At 35.5% G+C, this 21,161-nt stretch overlaps 2 protein-coding genes across 3 annotated transcripts in view; one reads left to right on the forward strand and one right to left on the reverse strand.

Moving 5' to 3' along the window:
- LOC145988786 (uncharacterized) overlaps positions 1-3,928 on the forward strand; it is a 29,144-nt gene extending 25,216 nt beyond the window's left edge. The window contains exon 6 of one of the 2 annotated variants that reach the window (XR_014441784.1): positions 1,158-1,263. Coding sequence is in view for 1 of the 2 variants with exons in the window: in XM_083123971.1 (XP_082980097.1) it covers positions 1,158-1,311 (154 nt within the window). In the remaining variant the exon portion in view is untranslated. Of the gene's footprint in view, positions 1-1,157 lie in introns of both variants that reach the window. The other variant, XM_083123971.1, reaches the window with a different exon arrangement.
- A 2,649-nt stretch (positions 3,929-6,577) lies between these two features.
- On the reverse strand, positions 6,578-9,736 carry PIG-F (phosphatidylinositol glycan anchor biosynthesis class F). Its single transcript, XM_083123973.1, has 2 exons — positions 7,589-9,736; positions 6,578-7,018 (listed from the first exon to the last, which is right to left on the reverse strand). Exon 1 carries the CDS (start codon positions 9,355-9,357, stop codon positions 8,629-8,631), a length of 729 nt encoding a protein of 242 aa, XP_082980099.1. The 5' UTR covers positions 9,358-9,736; the 3' UTR covers positions 6,578-7,018; positions 7,589-8,628.
- Positions 9,737-21,161: the final 11,425 nt, after the last annotated feature.

Raw genomic sequence — 21,161 nt, forward strand, 5'->3', positions numbered from 1 at the left:
GAAAGTGACAGATCCTCTCATTTTTTATTATTATTAAAACATACAATTTTATAGAAGTATAATTTACAAAGATCTGGCATACCAATAATAAAACAGTCAGTTTCCACCTAAATACTAATAGTACAGAGGGATGGAACTTTTCTTTCCTGTGGAAATGGATTTAAAATTATAGAACTTGGGAAAGAAACAGTCTGCCCCCCCCCCCTTTTTTTATGATTTGAACACTGGGTGTAGTGTAAATTTCTGGTAATTTTTGAATTACCAAAAGTTAGAGTGTCAAGAGTTAACATGTAACATAAATTGTGTTTTTTCTTTGTGTATCCATCACTTTTGGCTAACCACACTGATGAGGATCAATGATTATTAGATAAGACTGATGTGCAGGCAGGAACCAAATTTGAAACCTTAGGTTACAAGGTCATGTGTTGACCACTCAATGTGTTTGGCCATGGGGCAACAGTAAACAGTAATATATAGGCTAGAAATTGCTGCTTCCTCTTGCACCAAATTTCTGCCAAGTGTAATCGCGTAACAACTGTGAGTAGCATTCATGAAATGCTAACTGGAGGTCTTAATGAAATAAGGGTGTCAGAATTGGTTAACATTTGAGTATAATGTTATAATAGCATAATGTTAACACTGGTCACTGCTTCAAGGAGTAACATAAAATTACTACACTGGAGTAAGTAATCGCCACACAATTGGAGTAAGTAATCACCACTCCACAGGATTTATTGAAACTTAATTAAATTATAGCCCAATCAGTGATTGAACCTGGTAAAACATTTACTAACTTTAGTAAGGCATTTTAACTGTTGTGAGAATTAAAAGTTACTGCAGTTTGAATTAATTACCTAAGATACATTGCACTAGTTTTCACATGCCTTACATTAAAAATATGAACTTGTAGTGTATCTACAATCGATAAAACATGCATGGAGATCCAAGTTTATAAAGTTCATTATACATGAGTATAAAGAGTAAGTAACCAGAGTTATTACCATAGTTATTGTAAATTAGATACTGATACACATAGTGACATCAAGGATTTCAACTCAAGCATGCAGATATGGATAATTTTGGAAATGTTACCAATAATAATCACAGGCTGTGTAACATCCATATTGTGTTAAAATAATTGTTTGTTTCCTTCACAGGTGGCTCAAGAGAAAAAATGCAGAGGATAAAAGAAAAAGCAAGTGGAGAAAACAAATGAAATTTTCACAAGGAAGGCCATTAAAAAACATGTTATGTAAATTGAACCCTCATTTGAGGGGTACATACATGATATACTTGGGCATAAAATCGTAACTTTCATATTTCCTGTAAAGAAAAATTAAATATTTTGATGTCACTGCAGTAGTTGTTTTTCTAAAAATGTGGAATTCAGGAAGTTCCTATCACCTCATTAAGTATAAATCATCTTTTCTATTGTTGCCCCCTTTCCTGAAATCTCACATTCTTCAAGAGATACAGTGGGCTTGAAGTATATACTGGAGTTATTTCGATTTGGTTCTTACCTGCAGCGGAAACATTATAGATAACAACACAGCATAGCTTTGTCATTGTACATTCCATAACTTCATCGACATATGCCAGGAACTAAAGAAATATTATGTAGCTTGAGTTTGTATTAGTGATTGACTTCACATAATGAGCTCTGTGAAAAATATAAAATAATAATGCAGATGTTCTTCAAAATAGTTATTTCAAGCAGCCACTGTTGAAGTCCATAGTTTCACCACACTATGGATTCACTCATTCTTATTTTTCCTAGAAACTTTACTCCTTAGCTCAATAGGAGCAATAATGATATATTATATAGTACCGGAAATGAACAATATGAATGAGAATACTATTTCTCTCCATTTCTATTATAATCTTTAAAAATGACCAATACAGTTTTAACACTTTGAGACTGGACAGAATTTCATATTAAATTCTCAGTTCCATTATATTTTTAAACAAATCTTGAACTTTTGATCACTATCTGCAACTATATTTAATCCTTTCGCTCCTAGCTTTACTTTTCTTAACTATATGCATGGTATAGTTAACAAAAAGAAAGAAAATAATTTTGGATGGTAATAAATTTGAATTAAATGCTACTAAAAATGAAAAACAAAGTTCTAAATTTTCATGCTGACTGCTAGGGAAAAAAATAAATGTCTAGCAGGTTGTTATGGAAATAAATCTATCCAATTTGTGGCACTTGGGGTATGGATCTTAACATAAAATCCATGCTGCACACACACATTTTTTGATGTAGGTTTAAATGGATTGAATCCCTTCCTTTCTGTGCAGTGCACTGCAGTTAGTTTGGGATCTGTGTGGTAGGACAATCTTGTGGATTTGTTTAATTTGTTTGCGATTCAATACTATTGCAAACAATTCAACAGTTCATGTGTGTTCTTAAATTATGAATACAATTGTAATCATTTCAGTGCTTCTTATCAATGTTTTACCTTACATACCTTACCTGGATCAATTAATGCTGATTCTTTGTTTTTCAATAGTAAGTGTTCATATTTGTCAGTCTGCAACTAGATACTTGCAATTCATAGAGCAAAGTAAAGACCAACACAAGAATAAAGGTGTATCCAAGGAACATCAAAACATGCAACAACATGACTATTGTTATTTATTAACAATCAAAGATCACATTGATGCAATTGCTGCAGTGGGATTTTATTTTTCCTTTCTTGTCCTTTAAATTTTACCAGGCTGTCTTGAATGTTATATCAGTTACAGTAGTGAATATTGTTGTACTTAGTGGACAGAAACAGAGTAAAAATTGACGTTTTTACTCTACAAGTTAATAAAAGTGTGTTGCTTTTGGTTATTGGTGACATGTTGTGCATTTTTGAAGTTAAAACAGATTTTATTTTAAACCGAAATATCAAGCATCACTAGCACCTGTGAAGTAATTTGTTGTCAATTTATTATTGAATTCCGCATTGAAAATTCTATACTACTAATTTATAGTGCCAAAAAGAACGTCTGTGCAGAATTTCTACAGTAGTAGTGCCATTCAAGAACTTTAAATAAAAAAAACCTAATAGAACTATTTCATCACTGTATTTTTTCCCTATCTGCAGTATATTTTTATCTTGTGAAACTTATTCCATGCCAAAGATATGGCATCTACATTTATAACAAAAAAAATATATTTCTCTAACTTAATCCCATCATAAATTGTGTGGTTAAAATGAACCAACATTTCCCTTCTCAACAATGAAGTTCGCGTTTAACATTTCACCCAATTTTCCTTTAATCAAAACATTACACTTGTAGTATCCCAATCCCAAAATGAATAACTAGCATACATCTTTTTAGATATGTTGTGTAGTTTGAGGTCATGCAGTAAGAGTGCAAAAACTGGGGGCTTTTAGTCAATATTTAATTAAAATATCATTTAAAATGGTAACACAGGATGCAATAATCTGTAACCAAAATGTCAGAATGAGAAAGTTCATGTATCTTAAAATGGGGGAAATGTGTATTTTGTATTGTTATTAGTATGTGTAAAATGTATAACTGTCTATAATTTTTCAGTCACTGGAAATTCTATGTGCTTATAACTTTCTATAATTTTTCACTTACTGGAAAACTATGTGAAAACTGTGGCTGAAACATGATTCTGTGACATTCTATGCCAAATAACCAAGTCAACCTCTAGCCTTCCTCACATATTCAACAACTTAGATCTCCATTTAAGAGAGGACGTTGTTTTGGTAGCTTCGTGGTGGAGCACTGACACAGAACAGTAACCAGGTTCCATCTCAAATTGAGCCACAATTCAAACATCACTTTTCAGTAAGTTCCTTTATGTGCCATAAGCTCTTCAGTCTCTATAATTTGGAAATTATTCTTTGCTATTTAAAACTAATTTTGAATAGCCTTCATTAGTATTCTTATGGTCAAGAAAGCATGCTCATTACTGATATTAACATTGTACATTTAAATTAGTACAGTAAAGAAAATTTACTTTTTACCCTGCGCATTTCATTTACCCAGTGCATACCATAATATTACAGAGCATTCCCTGACATTCACTACGAGATTCGGCGGCAAGCGGCCCGGCATCAGCGCTTGTCTTTCCCGGTGAACAGGTCTGCGACAGTCGCTTATATTAAACCTCGTAAAAAAGTTTAGAGTAACAGGGCCAGTTTTAAATAAAAGTGGAAAGAAAAATGGGGAAATAAAGTATACAAAGAAAATCCGCACACCATCCGTGAGTTAAAAGAGAGTATTGTACGAAAAATCGGGAGAATTACAGTAGACGAACTTGCATGTAAACAGAAAGTGCTCCCCTGTGCATAGCACCAAGCCATGAAGGCGTATAGGGGGTGTGGGGGTAACGCCCCACACTTTCTTGATCCGGTCGTGAGTGGGGGTGATGTGATCAGCGTCACGCCCCTGACCGCCTTTACCCCCCAGGGTTTCCCCCAGGTACCCAAGTTATTCGACACTGGGTGGGTGCCGGGGTCGCTTCCATCGTTAGAAAAGTTCCCGGATTTGAACCAGCCAGGGATCGAACCCGGGACCCTTAGCATGGTAGTCAGACGCGTTACCGACTGAGCCACCGTGGCCACTGAACTTGCATGTGTAAATGCCAATTTCCTTTGGAGATGCCAGGAATGTGTTGCAGCAGAGGACATCATTTTCAACACCTTCTGTAGTCAAGGTTAGTACACAATATGAAAACTGTAATTTTAATAGCCGACTCTAGCGACTGTCGCTGACCTGTTCACCGGGAAAGACAAGCGCTGATGCTGGGCAGCTTGCCTCCGAGTCTCGTAGCGAATGTCAGGGAATGCTCTGTATTATATCAATATCCGATTATGACTTTTGGTCATTCAGTTGTGAAAATGGGCACAAATAAAATATAGGATGGGCTAAACACTATGACACATCCATTCCTTACCAAGGAATTCAAACCTAGAGGGTTACTGGAAATGTTTTCTTTTTTTGTTCTACTAATATTATTTTAAATATAGTAAACACTTAGCTGCAAGAACAAGAGGTAATATTTATAATTTGATAAGTGTAACAATGAAAAATATCTCTGTGTGTGAAAGAAGCAGTGTATTGTGCAGTCACAGACACTTTTGGGCTCCAACAATCCCACTGGAAGGATCATGGCAACCCAGAACTGTTCGTGACTGTACCTTGTGTTGAAATAATGCGAAAAAGCATACAAGGATGAACATTACTGTGCAAATTACATACTCATGCCAGTTTTCTCACTGTACTAATTTGAATTTTTGTGATATAACATCACTTTTCTGATTTAGAAATTTAATCACAGTGCCAAAAATGCCTAATAAACCCATGGAAGTGATGAGGAAAATAAAACAAATGTTCATGCTGTAGTTGGAATTGGAATTCAAGAAATGTTTATTAAAAAAATCCTTGTGTCTGTGCCTGTAAGCATAAGCACACTGAGATAGTTTTCAAGGGGACTCAGGTTGCTGAAAAACTTGGAATGACACTATTATTAGGAAGTGGAGAAAAAATAATTATAATCACTTTTTTCCTCATCCACTTCTTGATTTGGTCTCCAAGTAGTGTATTTGGTGTCTCCCCCATTTGCACTATGTTCTGGAGTGGTGTATAGTCACGTGGTGCATGCTAACCAATGAACGTTTAAAGCAGCAGACAGGCATTTTGTTGAATTTTCTGAACTTTAACACTGATATCTGTCTACTTGGTTGAACATTATTTGGTAACATTATAGTATAAGGGAGACGGATTTCTTCAAATTTACAGGAGAAAGTACTTACGGAAATCATTTTCTGTAGCGTTGTGGAAGTTCGTGAATGTAGTTTTGATCCATTTTAATGCGAATACATGTTTTCTGCGAAAATCTGTCCGACACACTGTTTCTGCTGCTGCCATTTGCTTTCTGCTCGAGAGCACAATGCTCTGTGTGTTGAGATGACGTAACCCCATAGTCAGTGTTTCAAACTCGCAGTGTTTTCACTAGAACATGACGTGTCTAGTATTTTTTTTTTAACTATGCTTGCCTAACCTAACCTTACGGAAAATGGTTTTTGGGGCTAATGTCAATGGTTTGCGACGTATTAGCATAATTTCAAATCCGGGCACGAAAGTAGGTATTTTCCGGTGAACGAAGTTGCAACACTGCATAAATCGACAAAATAGTCACACAATGTGGCCTGAACCAGTACGCTATCGCCTGCCAAAATGTGTTACAGAATCAAAATAACAAGTAACAGTAAGTACTCGTAAATGTAAGAAATAGACATTACCTTAGTTAGAAATGCATTATTTCACCTTAGGAAATGTTCCACATTCCAAAATAGTACGTTAGCATTAGTGCGAAATATATGATTTATAGGTGTCTCACCCATACTATAATAGTACCCATTATTTCCTTGCACCAGTTTGACAACAGGATACACCTGCACTACAGTGTCAAAACGTGCAGCAAACTAGATGGGGCAATAATATCTACTATGATGTTAGATGTTGTTCTGCATACAAGATGGTAAGTATTCACTACAGATCAAATTACAAGTGGAGAAATTATGTATGAAGTATAATATTTGTCTAACCACATTTTTATTTTAAACACGGTTGGAAAATGGTCACTAATTTTTAGCCTCATACAAAATGACTAGTAAAATGGTGATTTTCATTACAACATAAAAATTCTACTTACACATTATGCCCTTGCAGGATTGGCACATGAAGTAACATTCCAATTTTATTACACAAATTACATTATAGGAATTAATGCTACAAAAGTACAAAAATGTACACTAAACTGAACAAAACATATTACAGTAAAGTAATATCATTATTTTAGATCCCCCATCTGGATCATTTTAACTCTGTACATGATGTAGTCAAGTGTAGAACTTTCTGCCTCTCTCGCATGCATACACAAAACAAAATGGGTCTTTAGTAACTACAGGTTTGTGAATTTTTCCCAGTTACAACTCTGACAACCATACACTCCAGTTAATAACCATGGCATGAAGACAGTGTACTTAAAGTCCGCGTGTTCATTATATCCCCAGCAGTTAACAAAGGGGTGGTACTCTTTGTTAAAAGAAACACCCAAGTGGGCAGTTTTCTCTTGAAGTAGAAGCAAAGAAACTGGAGTAGGAAAGCGATGTTGCCAAATTGAAGAAGAGATAAAGAGGAAAAGCAGAAGGAAATGATAAAGAAAAAGAAAGAGGAAACAAAATTAAAGAATATGGAAAGATAAAAGAAATACAGATAAATATTAAAAAGGAAGTGTTTAACGGTATTATCGAAGGGGGGATTTTCACTAGCAGCCGAGAGTGATAACTTGCATTATGCAAAGTCTAAGAAAAAAAAAGCACAACACTATAACAAAAGAGCACCATAACACAACACAACTAGTTTAAAAAATCAACCCCGCACGTGGTTATGGCGCAAAAATAACGACAGGCACCTTGCAACTACAAGAAATGTAAAGAAAATGTAGCAACAACGTCTGAGTGCACGCGCTTATCGGAAGCGGTTTGGCTATTGTTGCCAGTGTTAAGTTTCATGAAAGGGTTGCCGTTGGGGACATAATGAACGCACGGACTTTACACATGGTACACAGATGTCGGGACTGACTGCTAAGTTTATCTTCTGGAATTCCAATGGTAAATATGTAGTATCGCCTGAACGGATTTCTTCATTTTTACATAAGAAACTACTTAATTAATCAATTTCTCTGACGTTGTGGAAGTTCGTGAAGGTGTTTTCTTTGATCATTTAAGCTTTCTGACCCGGAATTCCTTTCTCTTTCCTGAGAAATATTTCCAACATGCAGAGGCTATTGCTGCCATTTCCTTTATATTTGCCTGCGTTTGATGACATAATCCCGTGTCAATGTTTCCAAACACGCTTTTTGTTTCCTGAAATCGAAAACCATCTGTTCGACACGTAGTGACTGATTATGTCGTAAACCCTTTTTAATTTTTTTTTAACTGTGTTTGCCTAACCTAACCTTATCGTGCACGGTTCGTGGAGGTAATCATGCAAGAATCATGGAAACATGTAAAAAAAAATCATAATAGTACGTACTTTTCGGTCATTAAGGTTTGAAACACTGCTTGCGCACTGCAAATCGACAAAACACAAGCACGATGATCCTTGACGAGTGCACGCCATATTGTCTGTTACCCAAGCGAAACAAGGAAGACAAATAATGACTCGTAATATGAAAAGTTGACACTATTTTATGGAAAAAGGCATAAAGAATCTTCCGCAATGCAGAATAGGTAAGTACCAATGCTAAAATTAATGAAATAAACAAGTGAGAGGTGTTCGGGCCATACTACATAATTAATATTCCAATTTAACGTAACATAAAACAATGAGCATTAAATGGGAATAAAACTCAGGTTTTTATGCATGTGCCTGCACTGGTTCAACACACAATAGCAAAATATTTTGTCACTGGATGTGCTCTCTATTGATCTACATATTGCTTTCCCAGTTTCAATTATTTTTAATCTCTGTTATTCCACAAGAGAAGAATGTTTGAATATCAGTTCATTTACCATGTACCATATCCTAAATGATGCATGTAAGAATATTGTTAGATAACCAGATAATAGATTACTAGGGATGATTGTGTTAATGAATTTTGCGACCCTTCTTACCTATATTTTTTCTAAAATATTTGTAACCTGCATAAGTTGCAACTAACACATTACACAGACAAAAGCCAAAAATTGATCCATATGCACATGGAATTGGCCATTCTTGCCATGGTCGGTCCCAATCCAATGGAATTACAAATGCACCAAACCATGTTCCCACCACGGTGAACTGTAAGTTTCTGTAAACCATAATTCCCAGGAGGTCTTTTGGTTTCATACCTAGAGCAAACTTCCAAAATGACTGGGTACCTAACTGCAGACATGCTGGAATAACTGTGAGAACACAAAGCAACAAACTTAACATAAAAGTCTCTTCGTGTTTACTGAATAGTTCAGCTCCAAACAGCACAAACATACAATAATAAACGAATATCATACATGCCACTGACAGCAAACATTTGAAAACATCTCTAATTTTGTTTTTATTCCAGTATTTTTTAAATGTTGCTGCAAACGTTGAACTTTGACTGTCAAACTTCCCTATGTATGCGATTGGCTTTCCATATATCTTGATTCCAACTATGAATTTTGCTATTTCGGCAACAATCAGAACAGCAATTACCTGAATGAACGAAAACTTTCCAATGTTGTAGGTGATTCCTTTTAGAAACACAAATGCAAGTATAAACATAAAATATATACACGTGCAAACACTGTAGAAAACGACGAATCGCAAATTATCTTGATCGTCTGTAAAAAACATGGTTAGTAGTGGACTGGTTCAAAAAACATCTGACCATAAATCGTACACAAGTTGTCACTTGTCAGAGCTACAATTGCAAAGTTAATGAGAATATTGTTGACATCTTTTATTCTTCATACAGGTAGAATAGGACACAGATTCAATTCTTAGCTCTCTTTATTTTGAAAACACTGATCAAACACATTCACCAATGTTGTAAAAGTCAGTCTTCTTGATTTGTTCCTCATCGTACAATATCCATGAATATAATAATGACTTAATACGTACCAGTAATTATCGTTAACGTTCATTTTATATGTCAATGATGCTTGCGTTTTTATGTTGTGTTTGATTTCTTCACTTAAGAAACATAACATTTATTGTTTTTGTTTTGTTGACGTATTAACATAGACATACTACTACAAGATGTTACAGCTGCGGGTTAAAAATGGTTGACATTATGGCGGCACTGGAAGGTCGTTTCCTCGCGACCACCGATGGCAGCACCGTCGGGGAAAAAACAGAAGACGAACGGTATGCGCAAGGACTCGCGGATTGCTCGAAACGACAAAACACTATCGTGTTCCGTACCATTCGCGTTCAGATACTTTCTAACCGCGTTCAGCAGATTTGCGCGCATAATAAATTATACGCGCAAATTGACTAAACGTAGTTAGAAGTGGCGGAAATTAATTATATGCAATGATTTCGTTTAATTACAAACTTTTCGCATTAAAATTGATTTCTATCAAACAAAAATAAAAGTATACGAAAATTATATGGAAAACGTACTATTACCAAAACTTCCTGAAATTGCATTATTACTTTGAGCTGAAATATATAATTTCCTCTAAAAGCATTTTTTTAAAAAATCTTCATCATACGAAAATAACAGTCTTAAAATAGGTGACTTCTTTTTTTCTTGGGTGGAGAAATGGAATGAAATAAGTATACAAGAATTCAGAATGATTTATGTCATGCTAATCCATATTTGCAAAAATATTTTTTCCCTGATTGATCCTTCGGCTATACAGGTTTGTATTGCAAGATTTTACACAGATCAATAAAAAATATTTTCTTTGCCACACATTAAAACGGAAAAAAATGACTGTGTACAGCAACTACGCTCCATTCGATAATAAAAATTTCAATACTGTCAGGGATCAGATCCAGTGGCGTGACCAAGCGGGGTTGGTGGGGGTTATAACCCCCCCCCCCCCTTTGGCCCAGTATTCCCTAAAAAAATCAAATGCAGGTAAAGATGGCAAAATGAGTGCTGACTACTAAAAAATGTATACATAACCCCCTCCTTTCGAAAATCCTGGGCATGCCACTGATCAGATCACATATCTTAAGGCACTGATTAGAAATAGGTTAGTCTGCACAGAAAAAATATAATAATTACTAAGAGAATTCTCGGAAGTTTTCTCAAAAATCAAATAAATAAAGGTTGAATGCTACGAAAAGGTTCAGCCTTTAACACAAATTTACCGTCATGACAATGACCACTAAGTTGAAGTGAAATTTCATACCTTATTGTAGCAAGTGCAGCAGCACCTACTATACATACTATATGCTTGAAAGAAAAGTATGAAAACATTTTGGAAAATTAATTGTTGTTCCTTGTAGACTTCTTTCAACATTTAAAGCAATTGAAAGAATGAAAACCGGTAATATTGAAAATTAATATTTCTACTATAAAAATACACAGAAAATATTAACAAAAATAATATCTACATATACATATATATAAAATAATATCTACAATATCTCTTACATAAAACAGCTTATTTGAAAACCAAATACTCATCATTTACTAAATAGCTGAACATGAATGAAGAAATGTTGATTTATTTCCCTCCACGATGAACTTTGTGCCAGCTGATACGAGACTTAAACAGAGAAGTGCCATATTTATTACACTTCCCACGTCCAAGTCCCATACCGGACTTTGCATTTGTATCTCTTCTATCTTGATGTGTGCATAAAACACGCACACAGGTGGATAATTCCTAGAATGACATAAGTATACAAGAATTCAGAATGATTTATGTCATGCTAATCCATATTTGCAAAAATATTTTTTCCCTGATTGATCCTTCGGCTATACAGGATTGTATTGCAAGATTTTACACCGATCAATAAAAAAGATTTTGTTTGCCACATATTAAAACGGAAAAAGTTACTGCGTACAGCAACTACACTCCATTCGATAATAAAAATTTCAATACTGTCAGGGATCAGTTCACATACTTTATGGCACTGATTAGAAATAGGTTAGTCTGCACAGAAAAAAATATAATAATTACCAAGAGAATGCTTGGAAGTTTTCTCAAAAATCAAATAAATGAAAAGTACTAGGTTGAATGCTACGAAAAAGTTCAGCCTTTAACACAAATTTACTGTCATGACACGGACCATTAAGTTGAAGTGAAATTTCATACCTTATTGTAGCAAGTGTAGCAGCACCTACTATACATATATGCTTTTACACTGAAAGAAAAGTATGAAAACATATTTTCGAAAATTAATAGTTGTTCCTTGAAGACTTCTTTCAGCATTTAAAGCAATTGAAAGAATGAAAACCGGTAATATTGAAAATTAATATTTCTACTTTAAAAATACACAGAAAATATTAACAAAAATAATATCTACATATACATATATATAAAATAATATCTACAATATCTCTTACATAAAACAGCTTATTTAAAAACCAAATACTCATCATTTACTAAATAGTTGAACATGAATGAAGAAATGTTGATTTATTTCCCTCCACGATGAACTTTGTGCCAGCTGATACGAGACTTAAACAGAGAAGTGCCATATTTATTACACTTCCCACGTCCAAGTCCCATACCGGACTTTGCATTTGTATCTCTTCTATCTTGATGTGTGCATAAAACATGCGCACAGGTGGATAATTCCTAGAAATTAAATAAATGCTCTACAGTGATGTACAGTGGGATTAATTTTCTTGCATTTTCATGTTCAAATACTATTAAAAAAATATGTACTGGGAGCTGCCCAATGGGTAACATAGTTTCCCTGGTGACACTAACATTTCAGTAGCCAACATGCTAGAGTGCTCACCACATAAATGAGAGTACACTTTGCAAAAATAAAGTCGACCGAAGCCATGGCAAACAAAAATAATGTACTCACTTTAAGAAATGCATGACTTCATTATCAACTTTAGCTGCTTTATCCTAAGGACATACGAGCACCATTACAAAAATGAAAAATTCATATTGGACCTTGCTACTCCATACCTCCTTTCTGTAGTTATTATGCATAGTTTTATAACATGAGCAACTAGTATTTAATGAAGTACAGCATAAACAGTGTGCAGCAGAGACTACTTACTTTCATACATCTCACTGGACTTGATTAATCTGTTATATCAGTAACTACTGTACTGTGTGTATCATGATACATGAATGTTACTGAACACAAAAATGTTCATCTTCAAATAGATAAATTGTGGAAATGATCACACTCTGAAGTGTTTTGTTTTTTTCCACAGAAAGGTTTCTCCGAACTGCAAAGTTATTCCCACAGTTGTTTGCAGTACTGAAAGCACCTTTTCATTCTCTTGTATAGCTTCTAAAAAAAACTTCATACAATGGGAACCATGATTTTCAGTAATTATTCTCAAAATAAAAAAAAAATGTGCAACTACATTCATGAGGTGTTGGGACGAGCAGAACAAGTTATTTTCAGCAGTTTTTTTTTATTATTATGGTAACAGTTTCATACATCGGAGACACATTTCTTCACTTTTAGAAGAAACTACTTACGGAAATGAGTTTTTCTAAGGTTTCCAACGTTAATCAAGGTATTTTCTTTCATCGTGGTATCTATTTGACCGGGAAATCATGTCAGTGTTTCCAACCCCCCCTTTTTTTAACTATGCTTGCCTAACCTAACCTTATCGGAATGGTTCGTGGGGCTATCCGTCAGCAATGTACAATTTGCACACGTGACGAACACGATAGTAGGTATTTTTCGGTGAAGAAGGTTGGAAAACACTGATATTGGAAAACAAAAGAAGCGATATCATTCACCAAGTAAGCGATATCGCACCGTTACGTGCATTCGATAGCACTTAGATAAATGCGTAGAAAAAGTGTTTGTTTTTGTGTAAAATGCACAATGGCACCTTGAACTATGTTCCGCAATACACAATTGGTAGGTACGAACCATGCAAAACACAAAATATCTGATTTTAATGTGTCTCCGATCTATGAAACTGGTACCTTTATTATTAAGTACAGATGCTATTATATTTCACACATTGTCAATTTTTGCAAATTAAAAATGCTGATTATTGATTATTATTACCACTTTTTAGAGAGAGCAGTGATATCACATGGTATAGATGATTATTTTTTGAGACATAGAACCTAACAAGCAATGCAAAACAAAATCTTACAAGAGAACATGAATGTTTTATAAAATAATTCCCACATTGTGAGGAATCATGAATTTAGGTGAAAATAGCACAAAAATGAGGTTGACCACTTGGTGAAAATAGTAACTGAAAATATGCTGCTTTCAATACAAAGTTGCATTTACCTCAAATGATCCTTAAGGATTAGCTACATACAAATAAAAAAGGCTGCGACTATTTTCACCAGGTGGTGAGAATAGCATGTAGGGTTATTTTCACTAGCAAAATAATTACCGGAATCATAACATACGTAGGTTAGGATCATTATGTTTAATTATCTGATTATTTCCGCGCGTGTGTATAATTATAAAAGTAAGAGAACCAAACCTGGTCCACCTAAACCACTCAAGCAAGCAAGCAAATACGAGAGGAATTTAAAAAATAAGTTATTGCAGAAGCATAACATCACAGATTAAGTTATACACATGGAACTTGGCCCTTACAGAACAGTATATAATATTATTACCATTTCATTAAAATTCCTGAGTTTTTATTTTACACAACAAATGATACACAATTACAATCAGAAAGTTCGATTTCGATACTGAATGCAAGCCTGTAGTGATGTATGAAATGAACGGAATTTGGTTCGCGTTTGGCGATACTTCTTTATCACATTTGAAAAAAAAGCTTTGATAAGTATTACGCAGTGATTTCATACAATGTTAAATTACGATTTCATTAACTACATTAGGCAACACTTACCGCATCCCCAAAATAATATTCTAATGACAAGAATCAGACGACATAATTTCAAAATTGCTTGCTTGCTTGGTTTCGTTAATGGCCTTCACCTATTTTGGTGACTTTTGGCCAAGTTGAGACTCTCACTTTTTCTTCTTACGTTTTTTTTTTTTTTTTCGATCTAAATTGTGTGTTGGGTAGTTCTGTTAGTTGATTCTAGACGATCACACAGTTTGGAAATGTTAGTATACAGTTAAACATTTACTATTCTTCACTCCTTCGAGGCACACCGAGGAGTCTTCTTACTGGGTATCTTGTGCCCTGGTGGGGATGAAAACAAACAAAAATGTAGACAAATTATATACACAGGGTTACATTATATTACATATATGTCCGTGTTGGTGTATTTTTTTTTTTCTTTCATATGGTGATTTGGGATTTCTTTATAAACTTACTAATACTGTTTAGTATCTGTGGGTCTTGTGTAAAAATAAGTGTATTTAGTTCAGTGGGTGTTGGAATTTTCAGTTGAGTTAATCTATCAATGAGTATGTCTCTTTCGTGTTGATGAAAGATGCATTCAAACATCATGTGTTCTATGGATCCAATTGCCTCTCCACACTGACATAGATTTGTGGGCCATTGTCCTATTCGATGTAAAAATTCAGGTGTTCGGATATGTTGAGTCCGTAATCTGGTAATGAGAATTTTTGTCGTTCGGGGTAGGTTCAGTTCATTCCACCAAGGTTGGTTCTTTATGGTTGGATAAAATTGGTGGTGTTTCTTACCTGTTGTTTGGGATAAAAAGTCGTATTTGTTTTGCCATTCTTCCTTAATTTTTTGTTTGGCTCTTGGTAATAGCGTCGTATATGGTAGAGGTAGTGTTTTACAATTTTTTCCATTGGTAGCTTTGGCTAATTTATCTGCATATTCGTTTCCTGGAAACCATGGGTGATGGCCTGGTATCCATTGTAACCTGACTATTCTACCTGCCCTCTGTAATTGTGTTAATATTCTTATTATTTGGCAACAATAATAGTTAAGGGACATACTTATAGGGCTTTGTAAAGCTTGTAGGGCTGACTGGGAGTCAGTTAGTATCACGACGGTGGTGTAGTCTGTGTGACATATGTATATCATAGCTTGAAGAATCCCATAAACTTCTGCATCAAATATTGTGAACTGTGTTGGTAAGCTAAAATTCTGGCTGTTGGTGTTTGCTTCATCATAATATGCACTGCCTACATATTCTGGTGTTTTGGATCCATCAGTGTATATACATTTATATCCCGGATACTGCTCCAAAATTTCTTGACTGTGGTTATACCTGGTTAAATTTATGTGTGGATGGTAATTGTATGGTATGTCAAATAAGAAAATTGGGGGTGAGGTTGTTTGAATTATTTGTGTTATCTCTGCTCTATGTTGTATCCATGCTTGCAAAAGTGGTGATCGTGAGTGTTTGACTGTGCGGATTCCAGTGTTATACATTTGTGTTTGTTTGCTAAGTATGTTTGTAAATGGATTGTATTGTTTCCCGCGAGTTTTGAATAGATATTTTGTTGCTAGCCATTTTATTCGTAGGTAATATGGTGGCTCTCCTGTAGCTGCATGTATTATTTGTCTAGGAGTTGTTTTCATCATACGTGTGCATATACGTAATATCTGTCGTTGTTGTGTTTCTAATCTGTTGATGTGTGTGGGTGCTGCACTACCATAAAGTATAGCTCCATAATCAAGTTTAGCTCTGTAATAATTTTTATAAAATAATAATAGGGTGTCAGGGTCGGCTCCCCATTCTAATTTGCTCACTGCTTTAAATTGTTGTATGATCTTTTCACCTTTTTCATGTATTTCTTTAATATGTTCTTTCCATTGCAATTTGGTATCTAGTTTCAGTCCCAAAATTTTAACTATAGTTTCTGGAGGGATACCCGTTACTTGTCTGAGGTTTAGGAAATTTTGGTGTATTTTCTTCCTAGTAAAATAGAGATATGCTGATTTGGATGATGATATCTCCATTCCATTTTCCCTCATCCATGTTGATATGTTATTGTAAAAACTTACTGCTCTGCGTTCGCATTCTTCTGCTGTTTTCCCTATGATTAGGCAACTGAAATCATCTGCATATTGTATGATTTTTGTATAATCCGATTGAAGTTTGTGTAGATCTCTGGTGTAGATATTAAAACATAATGGACTCAGTTTACTACCTTGAGGCAATCCTTGTCTTATCGTGTATGGACCTTTGTATCCTGTGGTAAATTTGAAATATATGTTTCTGTGTGTTAGTAAGTTTATTAAAGTCTGTTTATAACTAGATGAGATGGGTGTGTCTTGTATTTTTTTTTCCAGCACATTCAATTGCACATTGTCATATGCTCCTTGTATATCTAGGAAAAAAACGATTGCATGTTGATTTTGTAAAAGTGTATTTCTAATGTATTGTATTAATATTGTTAAGGCATCTATGCAGCTATATCCCTTACAGAAGCCTAACTGGTGGTTATGAAAGAATTTTTGTTTTTCTAGTTGCCATGCAATTCGATTGTGTAGGATGTGTTCGAATTGTTTAGTGATACAAGAAATTAATGAGATTGGCCGATAGGATCCTACTTCGTTTGGGTTTTTGTTTGGTTTCAGTATGGGAAGTATGATATGTTTTCTCCATTCTTCCGGAATATTTCCTGTGTTCAGTATACTCGTAAAAATTGTGCGCAGATGGTGTTTCATGATCGGTGACAGTTCTCTGAGGCTATTATAATCAATGCCATCCCAACCAGGGGCGGTGTTTTTTGGTCTGTTTAAGGTTTCTTGTAATTCTAATTCATCAATTTCTTTTAGTTCTGTTTGTATGTTCCTTTGTGGATCTTTTTTCATCGTTTCGAAAGGAACTGTTGGAGGAGTGAATTTCGTTATAAATTCTTCTTGCCATTCATTATTAATAGGTAATTGTGTGTTTTGTTTTGCTTTAGTTATGCTTTTAATTCTGTTCCAAACTTCTGATATTGATGTGTCCTTGGAAAGGCTTGAGCAAAAATCTTTCCATGCTATGCGTTTGGCTGCCTTAAATGTTTTTCTTGCCTGCGCTTTGGTTTGTTGTACTTTTATCCAATTTTGTGGTGTGGAATTATATTTAAATGTATGAAATGCTGCTACACGGATTCTCTTGGCCCGCGTACATTCTCTTGTCCACCAATAGATGGATGGATATATTATTGTTGAACGTGGTAGTTTGTGTGCTTGTAAGATGTTTAGTGTTTGGAATATCCACTGTTGTAGTGTACTGTACGTGATGTCTCTTCTTGTGTTGTGTTCGTGAATTATAATTTTGGATTCCAAGATGGTATTGAATTCTTTCCAGTTAATCTGTGAGGTTTTCCAGTGATATATATCTGGATGCGTTAAGTTGGCTTGTAATGTTGGTCCCTCGATTGTTTGTATGAGACACGGGAAATGGTCACTGCCATGTGGCTCGGAGGTAATATCCCAAGATAGTTTAGTTGCTATTTGAGTAGTAGTAAATGTCAAATCTATTGCTGAGCTATGAAGGCCAGAATGGCTTAGGTAAGTGTGTTTTCCATTGTTTATACAAGTGAGATCGCATTCTATAGCCCATTCAGTGATTGTTTGTCCTAGATTATCTGCTGTTGGGTGGCCCCACAGGGGGTGATGAGCATTGAAGTCCCCCACATATATGACGGGGTTATTTACTTGTTGGTGTATGTCTGTGAATAATTTCAAAGGCATTTTTTGATTATTGGGGTGAGAATGTATATATATATTTATTATTGTAATTTGTTTGTTTCCCATAATACATGTAATTCCCATTAGTTCCATGGGGAAGTTCTGATGTGTGATTTGTGGTTGCATGATGGGAACTTGTTGAGCTTGAACCGTATGATGTATCATTATAATTATTCCTCTGTCCGAGGCCTGCCACTGAGGGGAGTATGTTATGTAACCCTTAATTGTATATTTTCTGTCCTTTTTCCCCCAAGCTTCTTGTAAACAAATAACTTTGGGCTGGTATTTGGAAACTAATATTAGTAGTTCTTCCCATTTTGCGGATGTCGATTGAATATTCCAGGACAAAATAAATATGTCAGTGGGAGAGGCTTTGGAATGTAGTGTTGTATTATGTGGTTTAGCCATTAGTAAGTAAAGATATAACTAGCTGCATTAGTTGTTGTAAGAGTTGTTTCATTTCTGGAATGGTTAATAGTTGCTGATTTTGTAACATGGTTCCTATGAGGTTGTTTAATTGGATTAGGGTGTCATGCAGAGTATTTGGTTGTATAGTGGGACGTAGAGATTGTGTAGTGTCTGTGTGTCCTTGTTTTATCTGTAGTGTGGTTGGTGTTGGATTGATGGTTTTTTCCTCTTCTCTACTATGTGAGGTTGTGGGTTGTTCTTCTGATTGAATCTGTTGTGGTATACAATCTTTCTGTTGGGTGGTTTGATCTATGGGTGTTGGCGGGTGTTGAAGTCTGAAGTTGGGTCCCCATTTTTTTATGCTTGAAGCATATGAGCGATCTGTTACGGGTGGTATGGCTTTCCAACACGTAACGTATGTATCTTGTCTTCTCGCTCTATTGTCAGGTTCTATGGGTTCTGGAGGAGTAAGTTCTTTTCGTTGTAATGGGTCTATTCTACTATCCTTGTTCAATGGGGGAAAACATGTGGAGTTATTGGTTGGTGGGGTTGCATTTTGAAAATTTGGATTGTAATATCGTCTTTTTGCTTGTTGGTATGATAGATTTTCGTACGCCATTAATCTTGCTATTTCTCTTTCGATTTCCCACATGTTGCATATTTTATCATTGGCGGAGTGTACCCCCCCGCAGTGGATGCATTTCTGGGTGCACGATAATGCTTCATTGTGTTCCAGATTACCACATCTGGGGCATTTTGGCTTGCTCTTGCACTGCTTTTTTAGATGTCCAAATAGGTAACATTGAGTGCATTGTTTTACATTTGGGACGCTAGGTGTTACTTGCACCCTATGTTTGAGGATGTATAGGTGTTTCGGTAGGGTCTGTCCTTGGAAAGTAATTTTAATCATTCGGATAGGTTCATACTTTGTTTGTCCCGTTTCTGTATTGTATAGTCGTCTGTTCATTCTCTCTATTTTGAGTATAGGTATTGTTGTTTCTATTGATTCGTTAATCTCGTCTTCAGAGAATTCTAAATCTATTCCGTACACAATCCCTTCCCTTTGTGTGATGCCATAAGGGATATGTGCTGTAATGTTACTTTTAGTTAAGAAAAGGTGATCCTGGGTGAATTGATTGGCTGTATCCCTATTCTTGAAGAAAATTTTGTATCTATTATTACCTACTTGGATTGTTGTATTTATGTTGTCATGAAATGGTTTTAATATTTTGCCTAATTTTAAGCCTGTGAAGTTTCCTTGGAATGTTGGCACAGGTTCCACCATGACTATGTATGGTCCTGGATGCGAGTTATAAAATAAGTTAGTTGGACGTACTTGGTTTCTCTTAGTATTGTTTTCACTATTATTGGTAGGGCTACGTCCTCGTTTTTGTGTTACTCTGGTGGTACTACTGTGTGTGTCCATGCTGTTGTCTTCATCTGGGATAATGCTTAGTATTGCTTGTTTCAGTATGTCATTATTCGGGTTAGATGTCATTGTTAATACGTATGGGATAATATCCCCAAAATTGTGGATATGTTATACTATTATCTATATGTGTTTTAGATCGAAAAAATATACTTATCAATCCACGTTCTCTACGAATTTTTCTCTTACTCGGTACTTTCACGGTCAACGATGTGAACACGTCGGCCATTTATGCACAGAAATCAATTTCAAAATTTAAGCAGACTGGTCGGCCGGATGAAGCTACTTATCCAAATTAAAAACTAAATAGTGTGTAGATGAAAGAGTTGTAGAATACGTACATTGCTGGTGCGGTAAAATTTTCGTATCCCCAAAACGTATTTCTTCAATTTTACAGGAGAAAGTACTTACCGAAATGGGTTTATTTATACTTTATGAAGGTCTTGGAAGTTTGTTTTCACCTCGTTGAAATTTTTTTGCCGGTAAATCATGTAATTTTCGACATTAATGTCACTCCAATGCACGAAAGCTGTTCCCTTGATGTCCGTCTACTACGTGAACCAAATATTTGCGAGCGTTTCATGACGTAACAACCGGTCAGTGTTTCCAAATACGTGGTTTTGTAACTGTGTAACAGTTCTAGAACGTAAATAAACGTGAGTTACTGTTCAACATTTCTGATTACGAACTTGCGACAACATGACGTGCACAATGTGAGGTTGATGGGGGCTATAACCCCCCCTTTCGCCCAGTATCTCTAAGGCTATTTATGAATGGTTCTTGGGCTATTTATGTATGGTTCGTGGGGCTATCCGTGAATGGTTCGTGGGGCTATCTGTGAATGGTTCATGGGGCTATCTGTGAATGGTTCGTGGGGCTATCCGTGAATGGTTCGTGGGGCTATCCGTGAATGGTTCGTGGGGCTATCCATGAATGGTTCGTGGGGCTAGTGCCAATGGTTCGTGGGGCTATCCGAGAATGGTGTGTGGGGCTACGAATATTTTTTTCGAAACCAATTTTTAACTATTGAAACCTTTGCGTGGCCCTACTAACCTATCCATGCGCCAATGGTTCGTGGGGCTAGCGCCAATGGTTCGTGGG

The sequence above is a fragment of the Lepisma saccharinum genome, chromosome 6 (assembly GCF_977018435.1).
Source record: "Lepisma saccharinum chromosome 6, izLepSacc3.1, whole genome shotgun sequence".
NCBI classification, from domain to species: domain Eukaryota; kingdom Metazoa; phylum Arthropoda; class Insecta; order Zygentoma; family Lepismatidae; genus Lepisma; species Lepisma saccharinum.